We start from the raw sequence: 25,981 nt of genomic DNA, 5'->3' as shown, positions 1-25,981 counted from the left end.
ATCGCCAATATCCGTTCACAGCAAAAATAATTATTAACGTTAACTTTATTTCATAAAAACGTGACCTGTTTTCTGATATGGCACCCTTAATGAAAGACGTAGTTCTACGTCAAAAGTTTCTACAATATTTTTTGTTTGTTTCAATATAGAAAATCCTTTAATACAAACATACTCCAACATAGTTTCAATTTCACTCGAACTACTTTTCTTGTGCCATTTTATCTAAATCAGCTCGAATGAGAGAGATATCGATATGAAACGTGTTCTCGAAATGACTTTTTTTTATAACTGAAACAATTGGTCACAAATATTTGTGGACCAAACAAAGAAGTAATAAAATGAGCATATTGTATTAGCTCTGGAAATCGCGCTTCTGTTACAAATCTGGAGTAGAAATTCAAGACATCATGATTTTCAATTTTGTCACGCAGTTCTAAATCACACTGCGGTTTCAATGAGTTCCATCTGCATGTTTGCAGCGGCCTATACACCATCGAAACTGAATGGGGTAGAGAAAATTGGAGAATTATTTCATGTGCTTTGAAATACCCAAAATCTACGAGAAAAATCAGCATCAATCGACTGGAGTGCATTAACATTCTTCCTAGTTGCCACCACTTGAGAAATTCTCAATGTCACAAAATGAAGTAAAATGAAAACATCCCATTTGTTGTTTGAACTTGAGTTTGTTTTGGAGTGAAAACAAGAAAAGAATACATACAAATCAAATGTCAAATTTCATGGTATGTGTGCGACTTACCTCGACGAGAGTTCGTAAAAGAGTGAGTGAATGGTTGGTGGGGATATGCTCGGTCGTGTGTGTGTGAATTGAGGCGTTACTCGTTTAACGGCTTTGTACTACTCCGCTAGCAACGTTGTCAGTTACTCGGTTGCGAGTAAACATCAAACGATCCGAACAATTACGGACGCACTCATACCGCGAAATTTGACATTTGAATTGCATGTATGGGGCTACTCGCAGCCGAGCTACTTAATTTTTTTTTTGACGTAGGACTACGTCTTACATTAAGGGTGCCAAATCAGAAACTAGGTCACGTTTTTATGAAATAAAGTTAATGTTAATAACTATTTTTGCTGTGAACGGATTTTCACGATTTGCATACCAATCGAATCGGAAGTTTTCTAAGATGTATTTGATTGCTATACATTACAATACCATAGTCTGTATATGGTTTAAATTGATGAAAATTGGAAGCAATTCCATTTCCCCATACATTAGTTCTGTCCATTTGTGTGCTTTCCCGAACAAAGCTGTCAATAACGAGCAACTAATGAAGCCGCTAGAATAGAAACAGTCGGAGACGAATGAGTCGTTGGATTTAAAGTCTCCGTAAATAAAAGAAAAGAAGAAGAAGAAAAATAGAAACAACGAAGGGGGATAGCGAAAAGAGAATATTTAGAAGTAAGCAAGCTGCCGCTCAGAATATTTCTGTGCCCGAAACAACAAGAGTCACTTATTCTGCTCGTTTTGGGTTTTATGTTTCCCCTCGAGCTGTGAACGCTAGCGAATATTTCACTTGAAGTTTATCGCTGCAAACGTGTGCATCTGTTATACGCGTGTTTGATGCTCGATGAATGGCAATGCACGGATGATGCCTCTCGTTAAATACTCAGTACAATGCGTGCATTTATATAAGGAAACAAATTGCAACATATGACCAATTAGTGTATTGTTCTCGTCCGACACGGCAAGAAAGAATCGTTGCTTCTAGAAATTATTCTACAAAACCACGCAAGCCATTAAACCTTTTCAGGGTCCCCGAAACTTTTTACTAAAGAGTTATTTATGAACGTCGAAAGTATTCGCAAATAATATTCGAAATGATAAACCAACAAATTTCAAAAAAAAAAGATTGCGTAGCCCTACGTCCTAAGCGGTCGTGTCTCGGATACAACCCCTCGATTTTTTGTTTTTAAACAAGCGAGTAGCTCCATACATACAAATCAAATGTCAAATTTGTAGGTATTGGTGCGTTCGTAATTCTTCGGATTGATTGACATTTACTCGCAACCGAGTAACTCACAACGTCTAAATCCGGCTTTACTGACGTTACTTGCTCGAATTTATGCGAGTGTGAGCAGAACAGAACCACAAATATGAGAAAGTCCTTGAGTATCAACGAGAACATATATGAGAAGGCTAAATTAGCATGGAAAAAACGGAAAAGAAAACATAAAATGATAAGCTTGGATACATAAGATTAACTATAAATACTCACAAAATTATTTTCGTTCAATTGTATGGAAGATTTTTCAACTATATTCTTAATTTCGCTCGTATGATCTTTTTTTCAAATCAGGCTGCGGGCCGCATAAACAACGTTGGAGGGCCGCATGCGGCCCGCGAGCTCCAGGATGGCCACCACTGTCGTATATACTATGCGATGGAAATTTAAATTTTCATTATGATGATTTTTTCTAGCTTTCAACGGTCGCAATCCAGGGGATTACGAAAAAATTTATAAAAGGAGTTTTCTCGTAAAGAATAAATCATGAATAAATGTTGGGATCCTACAGATGGGACTTGAAAAGAAAAAGGGTCGTTATCAGACTCTAAATGTATATTACCTTCATAAGCTGACGTCTAAATGAATCCAGTTATAATATACTTACCATAGCATCATTCTGTATATTCTAATTTGTAAATTAATTTCATACGGAGGTCATGTCATTCATCTCTGTATAAAAAAATCTCATTTGAACATACTAACAGCCTACCGATCAAGATGAAAATTTGTACGTAGAATTTTCGAGTACGGCTAGCAATATTGTGATATCAGTTTTGCTTAATTTCATGAAGGAGGAACGAACGAACGTGATGAATTATAGAGGTTTTAAACTTTTTAGTTCATTCGCCTCTCATGAAGGAGGAGGGTTGTCATATATACCTACATTCTAAAACGCCATGTTTCTCCTTCGATTGAAAGTAACTGTCATAGGGAAAAGGGTTCTAAGCTAAGCATCTAAAACAGGAAACATTGCAACAGTTTGAGAAACATCAGTATTATCAATAAATATGGGTAACTACAAGAACATTCTCAATAATTCTATCTGTAAAAGTCATATCTGCAGTGGTAAATTGAAACATTTATTTCATCTAACTATTTTTATTTTTTACGGATGCATATTCAATCATAAGCAATGACCACATCAAAATTTTTGAACGATATTTGCAAGAGCAATATGCAAAACAGAAACACGGAATTCAATTAATCAATGAATAAAAATTAAATAAATGTGTGAGCACTACAATTGCCACTAATTTGAAAAATAACTATGGATATTAACGATATTCGTTGGCGCTCATTACAAATAAACTCCAACTGTATAAATTGAGAGGTTTCAATAATATGCCCTCCGTGGGTTATTCTATATAAATATAAAAAAACATCATAAATTGAGTCGTGTTTTAATTCGCTACCTTCTGCACACAACTTACCAATGGATTGGGCCGAAACCGATAGGCAAGCATCATCCGCTTACGATAAGCGTCATATTCATTATCATCCACCTCGGGATTCTCCGAAGATGCCACTCCCAACCCTTGATTATTATCACGCTGTGAAGCTCTGTAAAGTGGGTAATATATGATTAGCTACGTTTGATAGTTTTTTCCGAGGATTCATGAACAGGTTTACTTGTTAATTGGGTCAACAATTCCACTTCCGTCGGCTCCCAATCCTTGACCTTCCTTCCAACCTAGTTTCTGCAACATCTGGAATCCAACGTTGTCTTCCTTCAGCTTATATTCTTTATAATCGCTAAGATTTGGCTGTCGATTGTTTTTCTGTGCGTCATATTTTTCCATGAACTTACGGAGCTCTTCCGGTGGCAAAAAATCTCCAATGTGATGTTTCCCTTCGGACTTTTTTGTCAATTCATTCGCCCACAACTGCGTGGCTTCCATTTCCTGGGAGCGAAGTTTGTGCTCCCAGGTGCCCCCCGTTGTGTCCTCATCGGAGTCGTACTCATACTTGAACTTTCCGCTGGCAGCCAACCTATCGATTTCTTGACGTTTTCTAAGCATGTCCTGATACAGCAGATTAATTTTATAATGATCTTCTGCTTTTTTCCAATCTTCTTCTGTTAAATTCACAGTTCCAAAGTTTTGCCGAACGTAAGCTAATAGCGCAGGGTCTGTACGATTTACAGAGGATAACTTCGGAGCATTCGGCAGTTTGCAGTTTGACGTGGAAGCTACTGAGGGTTGAGAATAGCTTGTCGACGCTGTCGTTGAGATCATAGCAGGATTTTGTACCGTTTGAATCGATACTTGATCGCCCCAACGGCTCTTTCGACGTCTGGCCGCTTTGTCGTTTTCGTTAGGAACCGAAATAGATTGGTCATGCTCGGCATATGGGAGAGCGGTTTTATATTTCAGCTCGTTACAGTCTGAATCGGTTGAACTGTACTCACCCCGAGAGTTGGTAGAAACTATTTTCGCTTGGTCTAATTTGACTTTTTTGTAATCTTCGAAAGTTGGTTGTTGATCAGATGTATTTTGGAATTTAGCTATAAAACCTTTATACTCATCTGCCATCAAAAAGTCCTCTAATGGCAGTCTTTTCCGCTCGTAAAGCTGTGTGATTTCGTCAATCCACAATAGAACCGCTTTCATTTTGTTAGAATTCAAGCGCCTGTCTTCATCGACATCCGGTTGCCCTCCATTATTACCATTCATCAGACAGTTGCTGACGAATTTCTCATGTGTCTGAATCTTGTTGGACATATCTTCATAAAGCAAACGAATTTTGAAATGTTCCTCTGCCTTTTTCCAGCTTTCAGGACTTACTTCTACCGTACCAAAGCATTGAAACACAAATTGGAGGAAGCCCGGATTCGACTTCGAATTGGTATGCTGCATCTGTAAACCACATGTACTGGAAGGTCTATCGGTAGTAGTAGTAGCATTGGCGCTATGATGCGAGCCATCCGCATCATCCTTGCTATCACAGACCAAATCGTGAGTTTCCGTACCGTCAGCCTGATCACCCCAACGTGACTTTTTCCGATTTTTTTGACGACCGCATCTGCTACCACCACTAGCATTAGCCGCTCTGTCACTTTGACTGTCTTGCTTGCATTCCGACGATTCATTAAAATCATCCTCTGTATCAGTGGTGCTTTCCTCTCGCACATTACCGGCATTCATTGTTTTACGCTTGAGATTTTTCAAATTTCTTTTGCGAGCTTCTCTCACATACTCTGTATCCGAATCAGTTTCCGTTGTTGATTTATCATCGTAAAAATGTCGCTCATCTCCATAGTAATTTGGCTGCATCTGAATCGGTTCATCTTGGTTCAGTTGCTCGTGCTGGCTCAGGACACGCGAGTCTTCTTCCATGTTGGTATCATCAAGAACATCTGCCGGATCATACTTAGCATCATCTGCGCTATGTTCTATTTTTTCGACAGGCTGCGAAGCTGGCAGAGCGTGTTCTATACCAGCTGTCTTAAAAAGTCTAGCTACAATCATATGCCGATAGTTTCTGTAAGCCTCAGATTGTTTGTCAAACAAGAACCTACACAATGAAAAGAAGGCGGAATATATAATGAACACAAAAAGAATTTTACACTGCACACTGTATAGTATAATGAAGATAGATGCACTAATCAACTGCTCCCATTTCTATCTCTGTACTTTATAATCTTAGCCAAATCAAACGCAGAGGTTTCAACGTTACTTTGAAAATTACCGACGAAAAGCGTTGTATCAACAGATAAATGATAAACAAAATAGGAAAAGCTGACCGTGAACTATCCCAAAACAACCGCAGCCGCTACTGTAGATACACTAAACTGTATGTCTGGTCCAGTGAGTCATCAAACGGTGGCTTACTATCTTGTCGCCTCTTCCATGTGTACTTACAGTTGGTTTCGCAAGAGTGTAGAAATAAATATAAGTAAGTAAAAAAATTACCAAAGCGATGGATGCAATTCATTTTTACGTGAACATAATTTTTCTTCATAAACATCACCGATATCGGCAACCAATTCTACCAACTCTTGAACTGTTGTTGGTAATTTATCATTCTCTGAAAATACTATACAAAAATTATAACTAAAAGACCAGAGACTGATGGCATTTGCGATTCGATAGAAGCAAATGGTGGAATGAACTATAGACATATTTTTTTCGAACGTCTAACTATTTAAAGTTAAAAAAGCATGAATCATATTATACATTGACATCGCCAAAAACAAAATCTTTTGATAATGTGCAAACGATTGACATTAAAACCAAATCGTTTCAAAAATTACAGTCATCTTTCGAAGCATTTTTTTTCTACATCCGCAGAAACATTTCTTCTTCTTTTAAAAATCAAACTGGCTTCTAGAACATCTTGACTTTTTTATGTATGAAATATACAGAGATACAAACTCGACGTCGTACACCTTCAAGCAGACCTTTCTTCCCATCTTTTGTAAGTCGAAAATAAGCTTTCTGAACATTCTATTTAAATAAAGTTATAATGTCATGTGAGAGTGAAAACGTTTGCTATCTATTTTCAGAATAATGGGTTTTTTTTATGTCTGTAAAAAAAGTGGATGGGTTATATCTATGATGTATCCGCAAAGATTGACGTAGGTCTACCGTTGACTTAGTAAGTTCGATTGTATTGATTAATTTATTGATTGAATGAGCGTTGTTTTTTTTTTATTAATTCGTTTATTTTTGCAGGCTCAGTAACTTAAGTTTAAAGGAGCCGAATTCTTAAATATAATTTTAAAACTATATATATATAAACAATTTTCTTACATCTATGGTTAGTAAGGTGGAAAACCGATTACTCGCGGTGTACTCGAGTTTAGAAGGGTGACATATTTTTAGGAGAAGGATGGGGTATAAGAAAACTGTAACAATGTTGATGAACACTCAATTCTTAAATCTGTTTGTATATCTATAGTGTTTTTACATTTCAACTTATACTATTTATAGCAAGGGGACGAATTACCCGCAAAGGAAGGAAAGGAGGGTATAAGGACATAGGGACAATCACACACGAAGATCGATAGCTTTAAGGAAAACATATATATGGGACATGTAATCAAGGTCTAACCGAGCCAACACATCTCTCACCGGCACATTGGGCTGTCTTCCTCGGGCCCGAAGGGAGTTTTCTAAATTCGATCTGGCGACCAGATACACCTCGCACGACCAAACAACGTGCTCGATGTCGCGATAACCTTGGCCACAAACACAGAGATTGCTGCTGGCAAGATTGAAACGAAAGAGTAGTGCATCTAAAGAACAGTGATTGGACATGAGTCGGGAGAAGGTGCGAATAAAGTCCCGACTCAATTCCAGACTTTTGAACCACGGATTGAGGCTAACCTTAGGGATAATCGAGTGAAACCAACGGCCCAATTCATCTTCATTCCACTTGCGTTGCCAGTTAGCGATGGTATTTTTGCGGACTAAAGAATAAAATTCATTGAAGGCGATTTGACGCTGATAAATATCGCCTTCAATTGCACCTACCTTTGCTAATGAGTCAGCCCTCTCATTACCCGGAATTGAGCAATGAGTAGGGACCCAGACAAAGGTAATGACGTAACAGCGTCTGGATAAAGCACTCAAAATTTTTCGTATTCTCTCAAGGAAGTACGGCGAGTGCTTTTCCGGCCTCACTGAACGGATAGCTTCGACAGAACTAAGACTATCCGTTACAATGTAATAGTGTTCAACAGGTCGTGAGGCGACGCTGTCCAGCGCCCAATGAATTGCTGCCAATTCAGCAATATACACTGAGCAAGGATTCTGAAGACTGTGTGAGGTGCTAAAAAATTCGTTGAACACTCCAAATCCTGTGGACTCATTTATAGTGGACCCATCAGTAAAGTACATATTATCACAATTGATACCCCTATATTTTTCATCGAAGATCGTTGGAGCGATCCTCGATCGTTGGTAATCTGAATATCCATGGATATCTTGCTTCATGGACAGATCAAAATTCACAGAGGAATTGATGTAGTCAGGGAAACAAACACGGTTAGGAATATACGAAGAAGGATCAACCTGCATGGAGATGAATTCATGATATGAACTCATGAATCCGGAGTGAAAATTTAGCTCGATCAGCTGCTCAAAATTTCCGATCACCAATGGGTTCATGACCTTACACCGGATGAAGAACCGAAGAGATAATAATTTGAAGCGATCTTTTAGTGGGAGTAGGCCTGCCAAAACCTCGAGACTCATGGTATGCGTTGAGGGCATACATCCCAACGCGATACGGAGACAAAGATACTGAATTCGCTCGAGTTTAATGAGGTGTGTTTTGGCAGCTGATTGAAAACAGAAACTGCCATACTCCATCACTGAGAGAATAGTTGTTCGATACAACATTATAAGATCTTCGGGATGGGCTCCCCACCAGGCATTTTTTACTCAGATACCTAATATGGGCCCCCCAAGTACATTTGGAGTCGAACCAGACCCCAAGATACTTGAATGGCATAGCATGAGTGATCGGTTTACCCAAAAGTTGAAGCTTTGGTTTTGCTGGTCTATGCTTCCTAGAAAAAACAGGAAGTGGGTTATATCTATGGTATAACCGCAAGGGTGACGTAGGACTATCGTTGATTTAGAGATCATTTGTTTGAAGTTGAATCTGAATTCATTCTGAATGAATGAATATTTGGAGAACTTCGAAAACGAGAGCGTTACGTTGGAGCCACAAGGTTTTATGCATCCAATATTGGATACGGAAATATCCTACTGATGGGGAAGAATAATCTTCAGAAGCTATCCTGTTAATTGCAATTGATTGAAAAATCACAAAACCAAATGTATTTGGTCACAGTGTTTCATGGATAGAAAACATTAAAATAAACTCTTTCACATGAATGTAATTTTAAATTCCCAGAGGAACTGGCAGATTATTTTCAGTAACGATTAGATATTTCCACATTTTCCTCGATACTGGAAGCCCACCAGTGGTTAATGCTAACTCGATAACCATCTGTTAATAGCACTTGATTGAAACATATTTGGTCACAGTGTTACATGGATAGAAAACATTCAATTAAACTCTTTCACATGAATATATTTCGAAAATTTCCAAAGGAACTGGCAGACTATTTTCAGTAACGATTAGATATTTCCACATTTTCCTCGATACTGGAAACCCACCAGTGGTTAATGCCAACTCGATAACCACCTGTTAATAGCACTTGATTGAAACATATTTGGTCACAGTGTTACATGGATAGAAAACATTCAATTAAACTCTTTCACATGAATATATTTTGAAAATTCCCAGAGGAACTGGCAGATTATTTTCCAGCAATGATTAGATCTTTCCGGAACTTTCCCGATGCTGAATGGCATCCTAACGGAAAGAGTTCTGCGCGTGTATGTGTCGATCCTTCGCCGTCCACCTCCTCCAGCACGTTAGGCAACGATGTTGTCTTGTCGATGTCCTCACGAAAAATGAATGTGTCTCACCACCAGAATATCGCTTAAGTATGCTTTTTGTGTGTGATTGAATCGAGAGAAGGTGTGGTTTACGATGGCAATTTGGAAGGCAAACTAGAGGGGAATGAACTCTCTGAGCTCGGAACTTTCGGCGACTGAGCAATAATCGATTGCGGGCGCATACAATATTGGATACGGAAATATCCTACTGATGGGGAAGAATAATCTTCTGAAGCTATCCTGTTAATTGCGATTGATTGAAAAACCACAAAACCAAATATATTTGGTCACAGTGTTACATGGATAGAAAACATTCAATTAAACTCTTTCACATGAATATATTTTGAAAATTCCCAAAGGAACTGGCAGATTATTTTCAGTAACGATTAGATATTTCCACATTTTCCTCGATACTGGAAGCCCATCAGTGGTTAATGCCAACTCGATAACCACCTGTTAATAGCCGCGCGTGTATGTGTGTGTAGCGATGTCTTCCCAGGGAACCGTTTGTGGCATCACTCTCCTCCTGATAGATTCCCTTCTGGCCTAGGGTGCACAAACAGGCTCTTGGTGACACCGTTCATCCGCGCTTTCATGATAAATAAAGAGCTTCACCGCAACAGCGACAACATGCTCCAATCGCTGTTCAATTAGAACTGAGTGGATTTCCGAGCGCCGCTCGCTTATATACCGATTGGTGATTTCAATAGCCTGTTTTGAAAGCAATTTTAAGACTATTGAAATAAGTTTTTGGATCAAAAAGTAACAAGTATATAACGCGTAGACATTTTATCTTTCGAATGAAGTGTTTATCATACCATTTCGTTCAGTTGTTTAGGAGCTATTAACGCTCAAAATCTCGGTCTCCGGCGTAACGCTTTCGTTTTCGAAACTTTGATTTTACACCCCGGTATAGAAATGAAAGACGTAGTCCTACGTCAAAACCACCATCTCTGTTTTCTCTGTGGAGAATTCGATCCCTAGCCCAATGGCCCAGGTTGAAAAATTGTTCAAAGTATCTTGTAAGGGTCCTTGCAGGTCGGATTCGTTTGATCCTACGACAGACACCACTCCATCATCTGCAAGTTGTCTTAGGCTGCAATTTTGTGTAAGGCAATTGTCGATGTCGCTTACATAGAAGTTGTACAAAAGGGGGCTTAAACATGAGCCCTGGGGGAGGCCCATGTAAGAGAACCGACTTACTGCCGAATCTCCGTGAGAAAAGTTCAAATGTTTCTCACAAAGCAAGTTATATAACATATTATTCAATAGAGGCGGCAGACCCCGAGAGTGTAATTTGTCTGACAAAACCTCTATTGAAACAGAATCAAAGGCTCCCTTTATGTCCAAGAATACTGAAGCCATTTGTTTTTTTTCGGCGTAAGCCATTTGAATTTCTGAAGAAAGCAACGCAAGACAATCATTCGTCCCCTTGCCCCTGCGGAACCCATATTGTGTATCTGAGAGTAGGCCATTCGTTTCAACCCAACGATCAAGGCGAAACAAGATCATTTTCTCCAACAATTTCCGTATACAAGACAGCATTGCTATTGGGCGGTACGAATTGAAGTCGGACGCGGGTTTTCCGGGTTTTTTAATAGCTATAACTCGCACTTGTCTCCAATCATCCGTAACAATATTATGCTCCAGAAACTGATTGAATAAATTCAACAAGCGATGTTTCGCCACATCAGGGAGGTTTTTCAGCAAGTTGAACTTAATTCTATCCGATCCCGGAGCAGAATTGTTACAAGAAAGGAGAGCAAGAGAGAATTCTACCATCGAAAACTCGGAATCAAGATCGTACCTATCTTGTGGTATACCTCGAACAATTTTTTGCACAGGAGCGGAATCAGGACAAACTGTTCCGTTCTAAACGGAAGAATTAAAATATACATTGTAAGGTTTTAGCAGTAAGGTTCCTCGGTAACATTTGTAGCGCAAACGTGGCAACATTGCTTTCCTCATTAACCGATGGTAGCATATCGAATAGGTTGCGAAAGCTATATAAGCGAGTTAGTACAGACGTAAGAGTTGAGTTTTATTCCAACCTTTGTAAAGACAACAACAATTAAATAAATTTGAAACAAGTCCGAACAGTGTCATTCATTTCCGACCAAGATTGTAGATCCACACAAGAACCCCACCCGTGGTAATTCTGTGTGGACACCTACATTCGCCAAGGTCTATGGAATACCATACATACCAAATACAGTCCACCGTACAATTGCCCGAGCCCGAACATTGGTCCGAACGAGCCGGATATGGATTACTGAGTGCGATTCCCGTCAATATGTGAAAAAGTTCCCGAAAAGAAGAAAACCGAAAAGTGCGCCAAAGAAGCCGTGCACAAACGAGCTTCACGGAAGACGAGTGAAATCAATTGATGATGCCAATCCAACATTCACCGAAAAAGACGAACCAAAACGAAGGAGAATCTGAAATTTTCCGAGGATTTCCCGACGAACCCGATAGGAACAAATCAATCATGGATAACATTGCTGCCGATGCGAAAACCATTTCGCAACTGAACCCGCTTTTTCGACTACGTAGACAGACACTTCTGAAAATTACACGTATCAAATCGATCATCGACAATGCCGATATTCCAGTTACCCTGGCGCAGCTGAGAGTGTATGCGCGAAAACTCCAATCATTATATGACGAGTTCTCCGGCTTCCACAATCAAATTTTGGCCATCATTCCTGATGAGGAAATCGAAAATCAAGAAGCAGAATGTCAGCGGTTTGAAGACATTTATGACTTGACATCTACTATCATCGAGCATTCGCTTATGCAAAACAACGTAGCAGACATTGCGCAGGCAGTGCCGCCACAAGTTATCATCCATCAGCAACCATTAAAAGCTCCAATTCCAACGTTTGATGGAGACTATACAAAATGGCCGAAGTTTAAAGCCATGTTTTTAGATGTGATGGCCCAATCCCGAGATACGGATGCGATTAAGTTGTATCATCTTGACAAGGCGTTGATTGGATCAGCTGCTGGCGTATTGGACTCCAAAACAATAAATGAAGGAAACTATACGAAAGCATGGAACATCCTTACGGAACGCTATGAAAATCGGAGAGTGATTATCGAAACACATATTCGTGGTCTTCTACAACTGCAAAAGATGTCTACAGAATCGAACATTGAATTACGCAAACTGGTCGACGAATGCAATAACCACGTGGAGAGTCTAGAATACATGGAACAAGAGTTACTAGGCATGTCCGAGCTGATAATAATTTACCTACTGACAGCAGCACTCGATAAGACGACCCGGAAACATTGGGAGCAAACCTTGAAACCCGGTCAACTACCGAAATATAAGACGACGATCGAATTTTTAAAATCTCAGTGTCAAGTATTAGAGCGATGTGAAGCTGCTTTTTCCTTGCCAATCCCAAAACCGTTTGTTTCTAAATCAGGAACTCAAATTAAAATAAACAACCAACGAACGCATGCTGCAGTATCCGACGAAAATTACACAAATGAAAAATGTGATTTTTGTGCTGCACTTCACCGGAACTATCAGTGCGATAAACTGAACGCGTTATCGAGTGCAGAAAAAATGAATAAGATCAAATCAACCGGAGTTTGCTTTAATTGTCTACGCAAAGGACATATTTCAAAGAATTGTCCATCGTCGAAAACATGTCGCATATGCAAAAAACGACATCATACGCAGTTGCATGAAGACGTTAGTCCGATGCAAAATTCCGAGACTATCAGAAACGAAAACATAACGGTAAGAAACCAGCCCACCAACGATAAACCGTCAACAAGCAACGAGAACCAAATGCCAGTATCTACATGTTCCTGTAATAGTGCCCGTGTATCGAAGACAGTACTACTGTTGACAGCTGTTGTCCTGGTCACCGACAAGAATGGAAGACAGCATTCCTGTAGAGCTTTTTTAGATAGCGGTTCGCAAGTGAACTTCGTTAGTGAAAGATTTGCCAACGTACTGGAAATTCCGAAGCAGCGAGTTAACATTGCCATTGCTGGTATTAGCAGCCTGAAGACAACCGCCCACGAGAAGATTATTGTAAAGTTCCAATCTCAGTACAGCAGTTTCCAAGCATCATTGGAATGTTTGATCACTCGAAAGGTGACAGGAAAAATCCCTTCAATGGACATTGATATTACGGACTGGAATATTCCCAGTGGAATTCAACTTGCAGATCCCATGTTTTACAAATCGAACACAATAGATATTCTGATTGGAGCCGAATTGTTTTTCAAATTATTGAAGCCGAACCAGTTAGTGTTGGAAGACGGACTTCCCGAATTGCGTGATTCCCACCTCGGTTGGATCGTAACAGGTTCAATCAGTGCCGATAACAACGTGCAGTATTCACAGATCGCCTCTATACAGTCGATTGAGGACTCGATCGAGAAGTTTTGGCAAATCGAAGAGCTACAGGACGATCCGAAACCAACTACCGATGAACAACGATGTGAGGAACATTTTTCCGTTACACATTCCCGCGACGAAACCGGAAGATTCGTAGTGAGACTTCCATTCAAGGACAATGTAAACGAATTAATTAGTTGCAGAGAATTGGCCCTGAAACGCTTTTATATGTTAGAGACCAAACTACAACGAAACCCAGATCTGAAGAGTCAATACATCGATTTTGTACGCGAATATCAGCAGCTAGGCCACTGTAAGGAAGTGGACGAAACCAAAGATAAGCGACCACTTAATCCGTATTTCATGCCACATCATGCTGTGCTCCGTCCCGACAGTTCTACTACAAAATGTAGAGTGGTGTTTGATGCCAGTGCCAAACCATCATCTAGTGACCTTTCACTCAACGATGTCCTTTTGGTAGGACCAGTCGTGCAAAATGAATTACTGGCAATCATCTTGAAGTTCCGGAAACATAAATATGTGTTTACGGGCGATATTACGAAAATGTACCGACAGATTCGTGTGCATCCTAATGACACTCATTACCAGAGAATTTTTTGGCGAGAAAATTCATCCGACCCAGTAAAGGTATTGGAGCTGACAACAATAACGTATGGTACTGCCTCTGCACCGTTTCAAGCCACTAGATGTCTGATACAGCTTGCAAAAGAAGAAGAATCGAATTTTCCCATAGCATCCAATATCATTCGCAAGGACTGTTATGTTGACGACGTGATATCTGGAGCAGATACATTCGAAGAAGCTAACGAAGCTATCAATCAACTGAGAAGAATGCTAGCGAAAGGTGGTTTTCCAATTCGCAAGTGGTGCTCCAATTCAACACAACTATTGCACAATTGTCCTATTGAAGAACAAGAAACGCTGAAGCCCTGGAAAGACCGATCCATCAATAGTGTGACTAAAATACTTGGTCTGACGTGGAACCCGTTATCCGACGAACTGCTGATTGCTGGTGAGTTAGAACATATTGAAGATCAAAAACGACGAACTACGAAACGACGAATATACTCCGAGGTAGCAAAGCTGTATGATCCATTGGGATTATATTCCCCAACAGTTGTGTTAGCTAAACTACTCGTGCAACAGCTTTGGAAATGTAAGATCGGCTGGGACGATTCAGTCGAAGAATCATTCGTTCAACAATGGTGCAATATAAAACAAACTCTTCCTCATCTTAAGAAAATAACGATTCCTCGTCAAGTGACATACAACGGAGCTATTGATTTTGAGTTGCATGGCTTTGCAGACGCCTCCAATTTAGCTTATGGCGCATGTGTATACGTGCGAAGTTTGTTTCCCGATGGCTCAGCAAAATGTCGACTGTTGAGTTCAAAATCGAAGGTCGCCCCGCTACACGAATTGACGATTCCACGCAAGGAATTGTGCGCCGCGTTACTGCTGACACGACTGGTGAAGAAGATTATTGATGCTGTAGAAATGAACTTTTCTCAGATAATGTTGTGGACTGACAGCCAAATTGTACTTGCTTGGCTGAAGAAAAATCCCGACCGATTGCAAACCTTCGTCAAAAATCGCGTGATGGAAATCCGCAATGGTTCGGGAGAGTATCAATGGAACTATGTGAAATCGTGTGATAACCCAGCAGATGTGGTGTCCCGAGGCCAACTACCAACGATCCTTGCACAGAACGACATGTGGTGGAATGGTCCCAATTTCCTTACCACATCAACCATCATTTTTGAAACACTGAACGACGTCCCGGAAGAAGATTTACCTGAAATGAAACCAGTGATCATGAGTCATTCAGCAACAATATTGGAATTGCTTCCGGTATTTAGCAAGTACAGTTGTTTCCGAAAGCTGCAAAGAGTGATCGGTTGGATTTTACGATTCAAAAATAACTGTCATCAAAAGAACAATCATATCATTCAACGCCATTTGACAGTAGCAGAAATTCGAGAGTCAACGACAACAATCATACGAGTGATTCAGCATATAGAGTTTGGAGATGAAATTCGGCGTCTCAAGTCTGGTCTCCAATGCAAGATTCTTGGCCCTCTCAATCCAATTTATGCCAACAATTTACTACGTGTGGGTGGAAGGCTGAAAAACTCCAATTTAAAAAATGAATCAAAACATCAACTCATCCTTCCGAACAAGAACATTGTGACTGCACTAATAATTAGAACAATGCACAACGAACTTCTGCACATTGGAGTTTCAGGGTTGGTATCAGCAACTCGACAGCGCTTCTGGATTATCAACGTTCGTTCAACGGTAAGACAAATCATAAGAAGCTGCGTGAAATGTTTCAGAACTAATCCAACTGGTGTTTCTCAATTAATGGGAGACTTGCCGAAACAAAGAGTATCACCTGCCCCTCCGTTCAATATCACTGGTGTAGACTACGCCGGTCCTGTTATGGTAAAGCAAGGAAAGTATAGACTCAAGATTGTGAAAGCGTACATCTCAGTTTTTGTTTGTATGGCGACAAAGGCCATTCATCTAGAGCTGGTATCAGATCTCACGACAGAGGCATTTATTGCAGCCCTTCAGCGCTTCGTAGGACGAAGAGGAATGGTGTCAGAGCTGCATTCTGACAACGGTTCAAATTTTCGAAGTGCTTCCACCGAGCTTCACAAATTGTTTCGCTTGTTACAGGATCAAAATGAAGTCAACCAAATAGAGAAGTTTTGCCTGAAACGAGAAATGAAATGGCATTTCATTCCGCCAGACGCTCCCGAATTCGGTGGCCTCTGGGAGGCAGCCGTAAAAAGCACAAAGACACACCTGAAGCGAGTTCTTGGAAATGCTTTGTTAACATTCGAAGAAATGGCTACTATTCTATGCGAAATTGAAGCCATCCTTAATTCAAGACCACTATTTGCTATCTCTAACGACCCAACGGATCCGGAAGTTATCACGCCAGCACATTTTCTCATAGGTAGGCAGTTAACAGCTGTACCAGAACCATCATACACAAATGAAAAAATTGGTCGACTCAACCGTTGGCAGCACATTCAACTGATGCGCCAACATTTTTGGAATGCTTGGTCAAATGACTATCTCAACAGCCTACAACTTCGTAAGAAAAATTGGATCACTTCAGAAAACATACAACCAGGAATGATAGTGCTTTTACAAGATAAGAATCGTCCACCACTTCAGTGGAAGTTGGGTCGAATAGTAGCAGTTCATCCTGGATCTGATAACTTAATTCGCGTTGTGGATGTCTGCAGTGGAGGTACAAGTTATCGCCGTCCCATCACCAAACTTTCAGTTTTGCCCATTGAAGTCAATCAACGCGAACCGGAGAGCAGTGAAACATAACGTCTCACTCGGGGGGAGTATGTTCCGTTCTAAACGGAAGAATTAAAATATACATTGTAAGGTTTTAGCAGTAAGGTTCCTCGGTAACATTTGTAGCGCAAACGTGGCAACATTGCTTTCCTCATTAACCGATGGTAGCATATCGAATAGGTTGCGAAAGCTATATAAGCGAGTTAGTACAGACGTAAGAGTTGAGTTTTATTCCAACCTTTGTAAAGACAACAACAATTAAATAAATTTGAAACAAGTCCGAACAGTGTCATTCATTTCCGACCAAGATTGTAGATCCACACAAGAACCCCACCCGTGGTAATTCTGTGTGGACACCTACATTCGCCAAGGTCTATGGAATACCATACATACCAAATACAGTCCACCGTACAATTGCCCGAGCCCGAACACAAACCTTCCGTGCAAAATTAAAAATCCATCGATGTGAATATTCCTCGCTTTCATTCGATGAAGAGCGATTTCTCATGTTTCGAGCCACTTTGCATATTTTCTTCATTGACGTTTCTCGTGATAAACCTCCCACGAAATTTCGCCAATAAGCACGTTTTTTCCCTTTGATCAAATTTTTGAACTGATTCTCAAGGGCTAAATACGTTTGAAAATTTTCAGGTGTTCCACGTTTCCGAAAAGCTTTAAATGCATTCGATTTATCCTGATAAAGCTTGGAACATTGGCTATCCCACCATGGATTGGGAGGCCTTCGACGAATAGTGGAGCCTGGGATTGGTTTCGTTTGAGCGCGAACCGCGCTGTCATATATCAAACGAGAAATGAAGTTATACTCCTCCAATGGAGGTAAACCATCTCTGGAATTGATGGCTAGAGCAATCGCGTCCGCATATTTTTTCCAGTCAATGTGTCTTGTGAGGTCATATGATATGTTTATAGATTCTGAAGAATTCGACCCAATGGTGATGGAAATTTTGATTGGCAAGTGATCACTACCGTTGGGGTCCTGGATTACATTCCACTTGCAATCTAACGATAGTGAATTCGAGCAAAGCGAGAGGTCAAGAGCACTTGGTTTAGCAGGAGGTTTAGGTACACGTGTTGTTTCCCCAGTGTTTAAAACGGTCATATTGAAGCTGTTACAAAGGTCATATATCAACAATGAACGATTGTCATCGTACTGTTCCCCCCAGGCAGTTCCGTGAGAGTTGAAGTCTCCCAAGATCAATCGTGGCTCAGGAAGGAGTGAGCACATGTCAGCAAGTTGCTTGCGGCAAACCGCAGCTCTCGGAGGCCAATACAAGCTGACAATACAGAGGTCTTTGCCTCTGATGTTTGCATGACAAGCAACAGCTTCGATCCCTCCAATAGGTGGAAGGTCAATTCGAAAAAATGAGTGGCACTTATTGATCCCCAATAGCACCCTTCCGTATCTGTCATCACGGTCCAAGCGTATAATATTAAAATCGTGGAAAGAGAGATCATTTTGAGAAGAGAGCCAAGTTTCGGACAAAGCAAAAACATCACAGTTGAAGTTATGAATTAAAAATTTGAACGTATCCAATTTAGGTATAAGACTACGACAATTCCACTGTAAAACAGTGATATCTCCGACCTCTCTATTTGAATTAGACATCAAGAGAGATAATCATTGCAAGGAGGGGCCATGTTTGCATCAATTGTTGCAGAATTGTCTTTAAAACTGGAAGCATTGAGATGACAATGGTTCTGATGGAGTCGGAAACATTAAAACACGTGAAGATTTGATCCACAAGGTCAGTCAACTTTATAAATCCCGATTGGGAAGTTGAGCTGGACGCAAAAAAAGGGACATTTGGGGTTTTTGATGTTCCCTCGAGTGCTGGGTCGTTCGAAGGTGAACTACTCCCACGGAAGCCAGGAGGAACCTGATTTGGCTTGTCCGCTGCACTCGATTTTTTAGGCAAGCTAACAGGGGTTTTCACCGGGGGGACTTGTTCTTGAAATTTGGGAGTGGTCACATTTTTGCGCCGGGGATTCCCTTTGAAAATACACGGTGTGCCCCCGCTAGCTGTGTCCGCTTCCATTTCGTCAACTGGCAACGTGGAAAAGGTATTGTGTGTCGATATTGATTGTTGTTGTTGTTGGGCCAGTGGAGAAGCGCCCTTCAAAATTTCCGCAAAAGTGCGCTTCGAGCGTTCCTTTAAAGAGCGCTTCTGTTTCTCCCAGCGACTCTTGTAAGTTTCACAAGCTGAGAGCACATGTGGAGTCCCCCCACAATATGGACACTTATGCTCAGTCGCACTGCAAGATTCGCCCACATGTTGCTCTCCGCAAGTTGCACAGCGCTCCTTGTTGCCACAATAAGCTGAAGTGTGGCCGACTGACTTGCATTTTTGGCAAGTCATGGGCTTTGGCACGAAGAGTCGCACCGGTAGCCTCAATTTGTCCACCATAACGTAGTCCGGGAGAGCGGAACCAGCAAAAGTTACTCTAAACGAGTCGGACGGCGTGAATTTTGTTATTTCCTTTTCTTGGGAGACTTTACCGAGTTGGCGACAGTCCAAGATTATGACTTCCGCCGAAGGGAGCTTCTTGAACTTGCCAACTCCTTCACTTCTAATTTTTTCGCACGTCAGACCCGTTTCAGTTATCACCCCCCCGATTTCTACGTCATTGGAGGGAATCCATACGCGATATTCGAGGATGAAATGCTTATCAGCAACAATCTCGTTTGCATCCTTCCGTTCAGACACGACAACTCGTAATTTGTTCGGTCTGACCTTGAAAATTTCTTCTACGGAAGTGTATCTGGTCAGATCTTTCATGATCTGAATCACGTTAAGGCCTTTTCCATTTGGTTTTGGCCGGAAGAAAACAACCCACGGGCCAGTTCCAGGTGCATCTTCTGGATAGACTCTGATACGTGGAGCGGAGACAACAGAGGGAGAAGACGAGGACGAGGATTGAGTTGTAACGGTAAGATCAGAAGGAGGAAGCGAAACCGAGGAAGGGGGAGGGAGAGTGGGAGTATTGGAGGGCTGAGGAGGGAGAGTGGGAGAATCGGAAAGTTGGGGAGGGAGACTTGCGAGTTTTTTTGAGGGGGGCTTAGTAGGGTGAGTTGACTCGTCCCCGGAAGAGTTATCGCGTTTGAGTGCTTCCTGTTTCCTTTTTCATACATAAGGGGGAGTCACTTGTTTCCATGTCGGAGATCTCCATATAAGGAGACTCCCCACCACCCTCTGCCATTACGTGGAACTTTAATTCTAATTATGATTTTTGTATACAATATATAGAAAATAATAATGAAATAAAAATAATGAAAAAAACAAAAAAAAAACTATATCTTATAATTATTTTTTTATGACTATACCTAAATTTGCACACAGTGCGTATGATTCAATGACTGCTTCCGCTGACCACGCTCTCCACACTATCGTCAGTGTATTGGTGTCGAACGGGCAATCAATGCCGATGCACGAACAAAAGATTACAGCGCTCGCTGTGGAATAATTTCTCCTCTCGTTGACTGAGATTTGCTTGCGCACTCCACTTATTCACGTATGTGATCCGGTGCACGCAGTCGGGGCGCGTTTTCGCTTTCGTGTACGGAACGCACCACTGGCTAACTCAATTCACCAACTCAATTGTTCTAACACAGTCTGATGCGAAAGAAAAGAAACCACAACAAAAAAAACCACTTCGACTTAAGAAAGAACGATGATGGACGTTTTCGTTCTAACCACCGCAGGAGCTATCAATAAATACATCCGATACGAATGACTACCGATTACCGAATAATGTGATGAGCGTTGTGTTCGTACTCGCTTTCGTAGTCCGTGTTAGGAAAGAACATGCCGGAGTACAAAACTAAAATGACGCGACAATATTTAGGATCAGTTCCTCGGTTCGGCTGTTTCGTGTGTTGTTTCGATCGACTTCTGAAGAAAATTGATTGTTTCTCGGTGGTATTTTGTGTTTTTCGGATCCTGGTAAGTATGTACTATATCATGTAAACAAGAAGTATTGTAGGTTAAAATAGGAATTCTATTTGCAGTCAACGAAAAGTGGATCGCGCGCCTAATTGCACGGAAAAACAGTGGATGATCATCCGAAGAATGTCCAAGGCAGGTAACAGCCAACGCGATATCGCAGAATACTTGGGACGATCCAAAACCTTCGTATTTAATGCCCTCCACGACCGCAAAAAATCTGAAACGACTGGACGCCCAAAGAAAACGACAGAGAAGGATGACTCTGCCATAAAGCAAGCCTCCAAGAAAGATCCCTTCACGGCCTCGAAAAAGGTTCGGGGCGAACTGAACTTGTGCGTGAGTTCCCATACAGTTCAGCGGCAGTTAGTGAAGCAGGAGCCATTGATGCCATCGGTGCGACCAGGTCCAAACGTCCATGGGTACAGGCCATCAGGAAGTACATATTGCCCGACACTGTGCTCATGTGGGTCCCCGGACACAACGGCATCGCGGCCGATCGGTTTGCCGAAATCGATCACACCGGGTCATTTTTCACTCGGGATGTGCCGCCTGACGACGTGAAGTTATGGATCACCAACTCTTTCCACACTTTTTGGACCGGAAGGTGGTTCGCAGAGAAAGGGTAGTTCCTCACAAAAGTCAAGGGCTCGATTGTCAGGTTTGACGATGTAAAAGGAATGAGAGAACAACGAATCCTGTCCAGACTGATGACTCATGTCTGATGATTCAATAGAGGACCTTTCCATCTACTCTGCGACCACTGCCAAATCCACAACTCCGTCGAGCACTTCTTGTGTTGTTCCCCAAAAGTTGATGGTCTACGAAACCTTCATGGAATCAGCGGGAGTGTAAGAGACATCTTAAGGGACGATTCAGCAAAAGTAACAGCGCTTTTCTGCTACCTAAAGTATGCCGAACTATTTTTCAAGATCTAGCGTCTGAAAAATGGATCAGTCAAGAAGATCCTTGTTCCTTCCCCTCCACGATGAAGGGGAAGAAGAACACTTCGGCATCTTCAACGGCACGGCTTCCTCTCCACTGGCCTGGAGCCATGGTCCGAGGACATCCTTGCCATCTGGAACAGCAAGCAAACAACAAGTTTTTTGTCAAGTTATGTTTCGTAAAAGTATTTATATGTGTTCAATTTTTATGTGCAATCTGTTCACTTTACATTTAACGATCAAGAGAATAAAAACATGTCAGATTCGTTAATGAAATACATTGGGAATGGAATACAAGGAATGGTTTGTTTTTTAATTTTTGTCGGTAGTCATCGACTTGGCGCTCTATTCCTTGGGTAGAGGCGAAGGAATTGAAAAGTTTAAAGTCTCTTCAAACCAAAAAGAAGAAGTTCTATTCCTTGGTAGGTCAAGCACAAATATGAACACAAGTGTCACGAACGTTTCGCGTATGTGTAAATTGTGAAAACATTTAATCACACTTACAATACGTTAGTTATTTTTTTATTTAAAAAACAACATATTCACTAGAATTTATTTTTATGGTAGAACAACGTTTGCCGGGTCAGCTAGTTGAATTATAAAATTTATCAAAACTTTCGAAATGGAATTCAAATTATTTAAAATACCGTAAGAATATGAGTTTGTGTCAGTTTTAGACCTTTGCCATTTTCAGAGAAATAAAAACAATTATTCTGAAAACAGATAGCAAACCTTTTCACTCCCATATTACACTATGACTTTATCTAAATAGATTGCTCCGAAAGCTAGTTTTCAACGTTCAAAAGAAGCGAAGTAATGTGTTTGGTGGCGAACGCTGTTGGTCCGCAAGGCTTTATCCAACCACTTCAAGGTTTACGTGACTTCACAGGTGATTGGACATCAGATATTCATATAATTCTTTAGCGAAATCCTAAATAATAAAAAAAATGAATGCAAATCTGACATTATTACAACTGAATTGAGAAAGGATTTCTTTTTCGCAACTGTCTCATTCTCGAAAAATATGTTCTACAAATTTGAAGCTAACGTATCAAGTCTTATCAAAGAGAATACTGATTTGGAAGCAAAACACCAATTGTATGAGTCCATTCCACCAAAATTCTATCACACGCCCATTATTGTCGTTACTAACCTTTGCAATTGGCTCCCACCTCTGGCACTTGTTCTACGACAGCCCGCTGGTTGTTTGGTTCAACACTGGCAACAGCTTCCTGTTGCTCACTTATACCTTCATCCGGTATAGACGGTGGCAACGGAGCTGGTTGTAGAGGAGGTATAATCGGGGGAGGCTGCGTTATATCGTAATAAGCTGCATATGCAACTTCCATTGGTAACGTAGGCGTTGCAGCTGGGATGGTAGGAGCAGGAGGTGGTGGCGGAGGCGGAGGTATGGTAATCAATATAGATTCTTCTGATTTGAATTTTTTATCACTAAAATTACAAGATATTAGGGAACTATAACCGAATTGCCCACGCAGACCTATTTTAAACATACCTGGAAGATATTTCTTCATCTGCCGCTCGTTTATTTTGCTCCTCAGTCTTAACAAACTTTTCACTTAACTTTTTAAAATTCTCCAAAAACGATCCATCATTACTGAAAGGCAACTTCAAGCCACCTGACTTGTCTGGCTCAGATTCTGTAGCCCTAATAAACAAATTATTACATAAGTCGCTGCCAATGCAGTTTCCATGTTCTCGACAGATTTTCAACTTACGCAGTGTTACTTTTGTTTGCCTCTGCCACAATTTGCTTGGCCATTTGTAACGTGCGCTGTTTCTCTAGAATTTGTTGGCGTTTCTGAGCGATAAGCTGTTCCTGCTTGGACATTTGAGCAATTCTATCCGTCCTGGTGAAGTTTACGCGAGGCATCTTGATCTTTTGTACGCAATGGCACTGCAACAAGTCCTGCGAATGCAAATGTTTAAAGCTGCACCAGATCAAATGTTTCCTGCACTTTAGTTAATTATATCAAAGGAGAAAAATAAGTAATCGATTAGACAGCCGTCTTGTTTCATCCAATAAGCACAAAGATAGATATTAGCAAAAATTAATCATTTGACGTCTCTTATATTTTCACATTCAAATTATCAAGGTAAATAGAATGCAGTGTGAATCCATACACTGAAATCAGTGGATAGTCAAGACGGGTCTATGGTACTAGGTGAGGCTGTTTCGTCACTAAGTTGGTTAGAGGAGCAGTATATGAAAACAGCACGGAAGAAAGTAGAAGGGGAATTATTTGCTTGTAGCGTGAAAGAGACAGACTGATACGGCAATAGTGTCATGGGCTAAAAACCCCTGTAATACAACACATCAATAAATTATCCAAAATGCCATCCGCCCTGTAAAATATAAACAAATATTGCATAAGCAAATTAAATTACGTCCATATGCGTCAGCAACAAGTGCAGTCCTCGACCTATGTTAAATTATCTCTTTCCCCTTACTTCCAGCCGCGTGGTCCCGACCGAGTGGCAATGAAACGAAGGGTTTCAAATTGCACTATCAGTTGAGGGCCATTGCCAACTGAATATTTGACAATGCATTTTTACAAAACCAAAGTGTGATTCTCCCGCTGTCTCATTCACTTACATGATTATTATAGAATAAGAGTAGGATAGAATTAAGCTGAACAAACTGTGTAAATCCATATAAATATCCGACATCAATAAACGAGAGACAATTGCTTTTGAGACCTTCTACAAGCTTAACTCGCGAGTTTGAGGTCCTACTAGTGGATACCGTTTGGTGCTACCTTTCTGGTCCACTGTAGGATACCTTATAAGTCAAAAGAAAGCCTCTACAAGATTCTCAAGCTAACAGTAAACTTTTTGAATATATAGCGTAGCGAGCTTCGGCAATAGCGTATTGTGTTTTGTTTACAAACAAAACACAGTAGACTTCCAAGATGGCTGAAGAGTGGTTTTAGCATGTTGGCCCACCTTAGTATATACTTCTAGGCGCCTTGGGGATAGCAAGACGGGTCTATGGTACTAGGTGAGGCCATTTCGTCACTAAGTTGGTTAGGGGAGCGGTATATGAAAACAGTACGGAAGAAAGCAGAATTTTTTCCTTGAAGTGTGAAAGAGACAGACTGATCACGAGCGAGCTTGGGCACAAGCGTATTGTGTTTTGTTTACAAACAAAACACAGTAGACTTCCAATATGGCTGAAGAGTGGTTTTAGCAAGTTGGCCCACCTTAGGATATACTTCTACGCGCCTTGGGGGATAGTAACTTCCAGGGGTACGACTAAAACGTCAAATCCCTCATATTGCCAGTGTACCCAATATTGCTGCGGTTTACTGACATTTTGGTTCAATCAATTACTGTTGTGTACAACTCGGTGTGGTTTTATAGTCGAATAGTGGCTAACTTTAAACTCCATGTTAAATGTGAACACCTCCATGTGAAACCGAAATATGAATATCGCTCATGCAGTTAGAATAAAGCAGCGCATTTTTCGATTTCAATCCTCGTAAATGATATGTTGATAAACAAATGACGCCATATTGATTTTGATTTCGGGTAGCCTATATTCAATTGATGTCTAACCCCTGGTAACTTCAAGCAAAAAAGTGGGGCCGATTCGAGATTGCTTTTATGTAGTGAACTTTTTTTACACTCTAAAAATTGCACCGACTTGCACTGACAACTGAATGGTATTGTCAATTTGTGCGAGATGCCTCAAAACAGCTGGGAATAAATATTGTTTATATACAGTAAGTTGCATTTAATGCGACGTTTGGATTATTGGCCAGACCTGTAATGCTTAATTGGACATTTTTGTAAACATCTAGTTTGGGGCCCAAATTATGGCGCCACATTGAAGTTGCCACCAGACGTAGACACTATACAACTCACATCGTCAATGTTCAATTACAAGTCAAAATCGCCTCCA

General features: G+C 40.8%; 1 protein-coding gene across 2 annotated transcripts; it reads right to left on the bottom strand.

Annotated features, from left to right (window-relative positions):
* Positions 1–3,094: 3,094 nt before the first annotated feature.
* LOC129773495 (SURP and G-patch domain-containing protein 1-like) lies at positions 3,095–24,146 on the bottom strand. 2 transcript variants are annotated; one of them, XM_055777107.1, is made up of 7 exons: positions 23,796–24,145; positions 23,573–23,725; positions 23,210–23,508; positions 5,942–6,065; positions 3,660–5,543; positions 3,461–3,590; positions 3,095–3,390 (listed from the first exon to the last, which is right to left on the bottom strand). In XM_055777107.1, exons 1-7 carry the CDS (start codon positions 23,948–23,950, stop codon positions 3,364–3,366), a joined length of 2,772 nt encoding a protein of 923 aa, XP_055633082.1. In that variant the 5' UTR covers positions 23,951–24,145; the 3' UTR covers positions 3,095–3,363. The 2 variants fall into 2 exon arrangements, with proteins under 2 accessions (XP_055633082.1, XP_055633081.1); XM_055777106.1 differs by lacking the exon at positions 3,095–3,390 and having other exon boundaries at positions 3,397–3,590; positions 23,796–24,146.
* Between the last annotated feature and the right edge of the window lie 1,835 nt (positions 24,147–25,981).

This window comes from Toxorhynchites rutilus, chromosome 3 (genome assembly GCF_029784135.1).
Source record: "Toxorhynchites rutilus septentrionalis strain SRP chromosome 3, ASM2978413v1, whole genome shotgun sequence".
In the NCBI taxonomy this organism is placed as follows: domain Eukaryota; kingdom Metazoa; phylum Arthropoda; class Insecta; order Diptera; family Culicidae; genus Toxorhynchites; species Toxorhynchites rutilus.
This window is presented reverse-complemented; position numbering and strand designations above follow the sequence as displayed.

What these genes read in the sequence shown, in the direction of transcription:
- LOC129773495 (XM_055777106.1), bottom strand. Translation starts at nt 23,950, where the DNA reads ATGCCTCGCGTAAACTTCACCAGGACGGATAGAATTGCTCAAATGTCC. An exon ending in GATGAAGAAATATCTTCCAG is followed by an intron (nt 23,509 to 23,572) that starts GTATGTTTAAAA and finishes TTGTAATTTTAG; the next exon opens with TGATAAAAAATTCAAATCAG. An exon ending in ATTGTTGACCCAATTAACAA is followed by an intron (nt 3,591 to 3,659) that starts GTAAACCTGTTC and finishes CCCACTTTACAG; the next exon opens with AGCTTCACAGCGTGATAATA.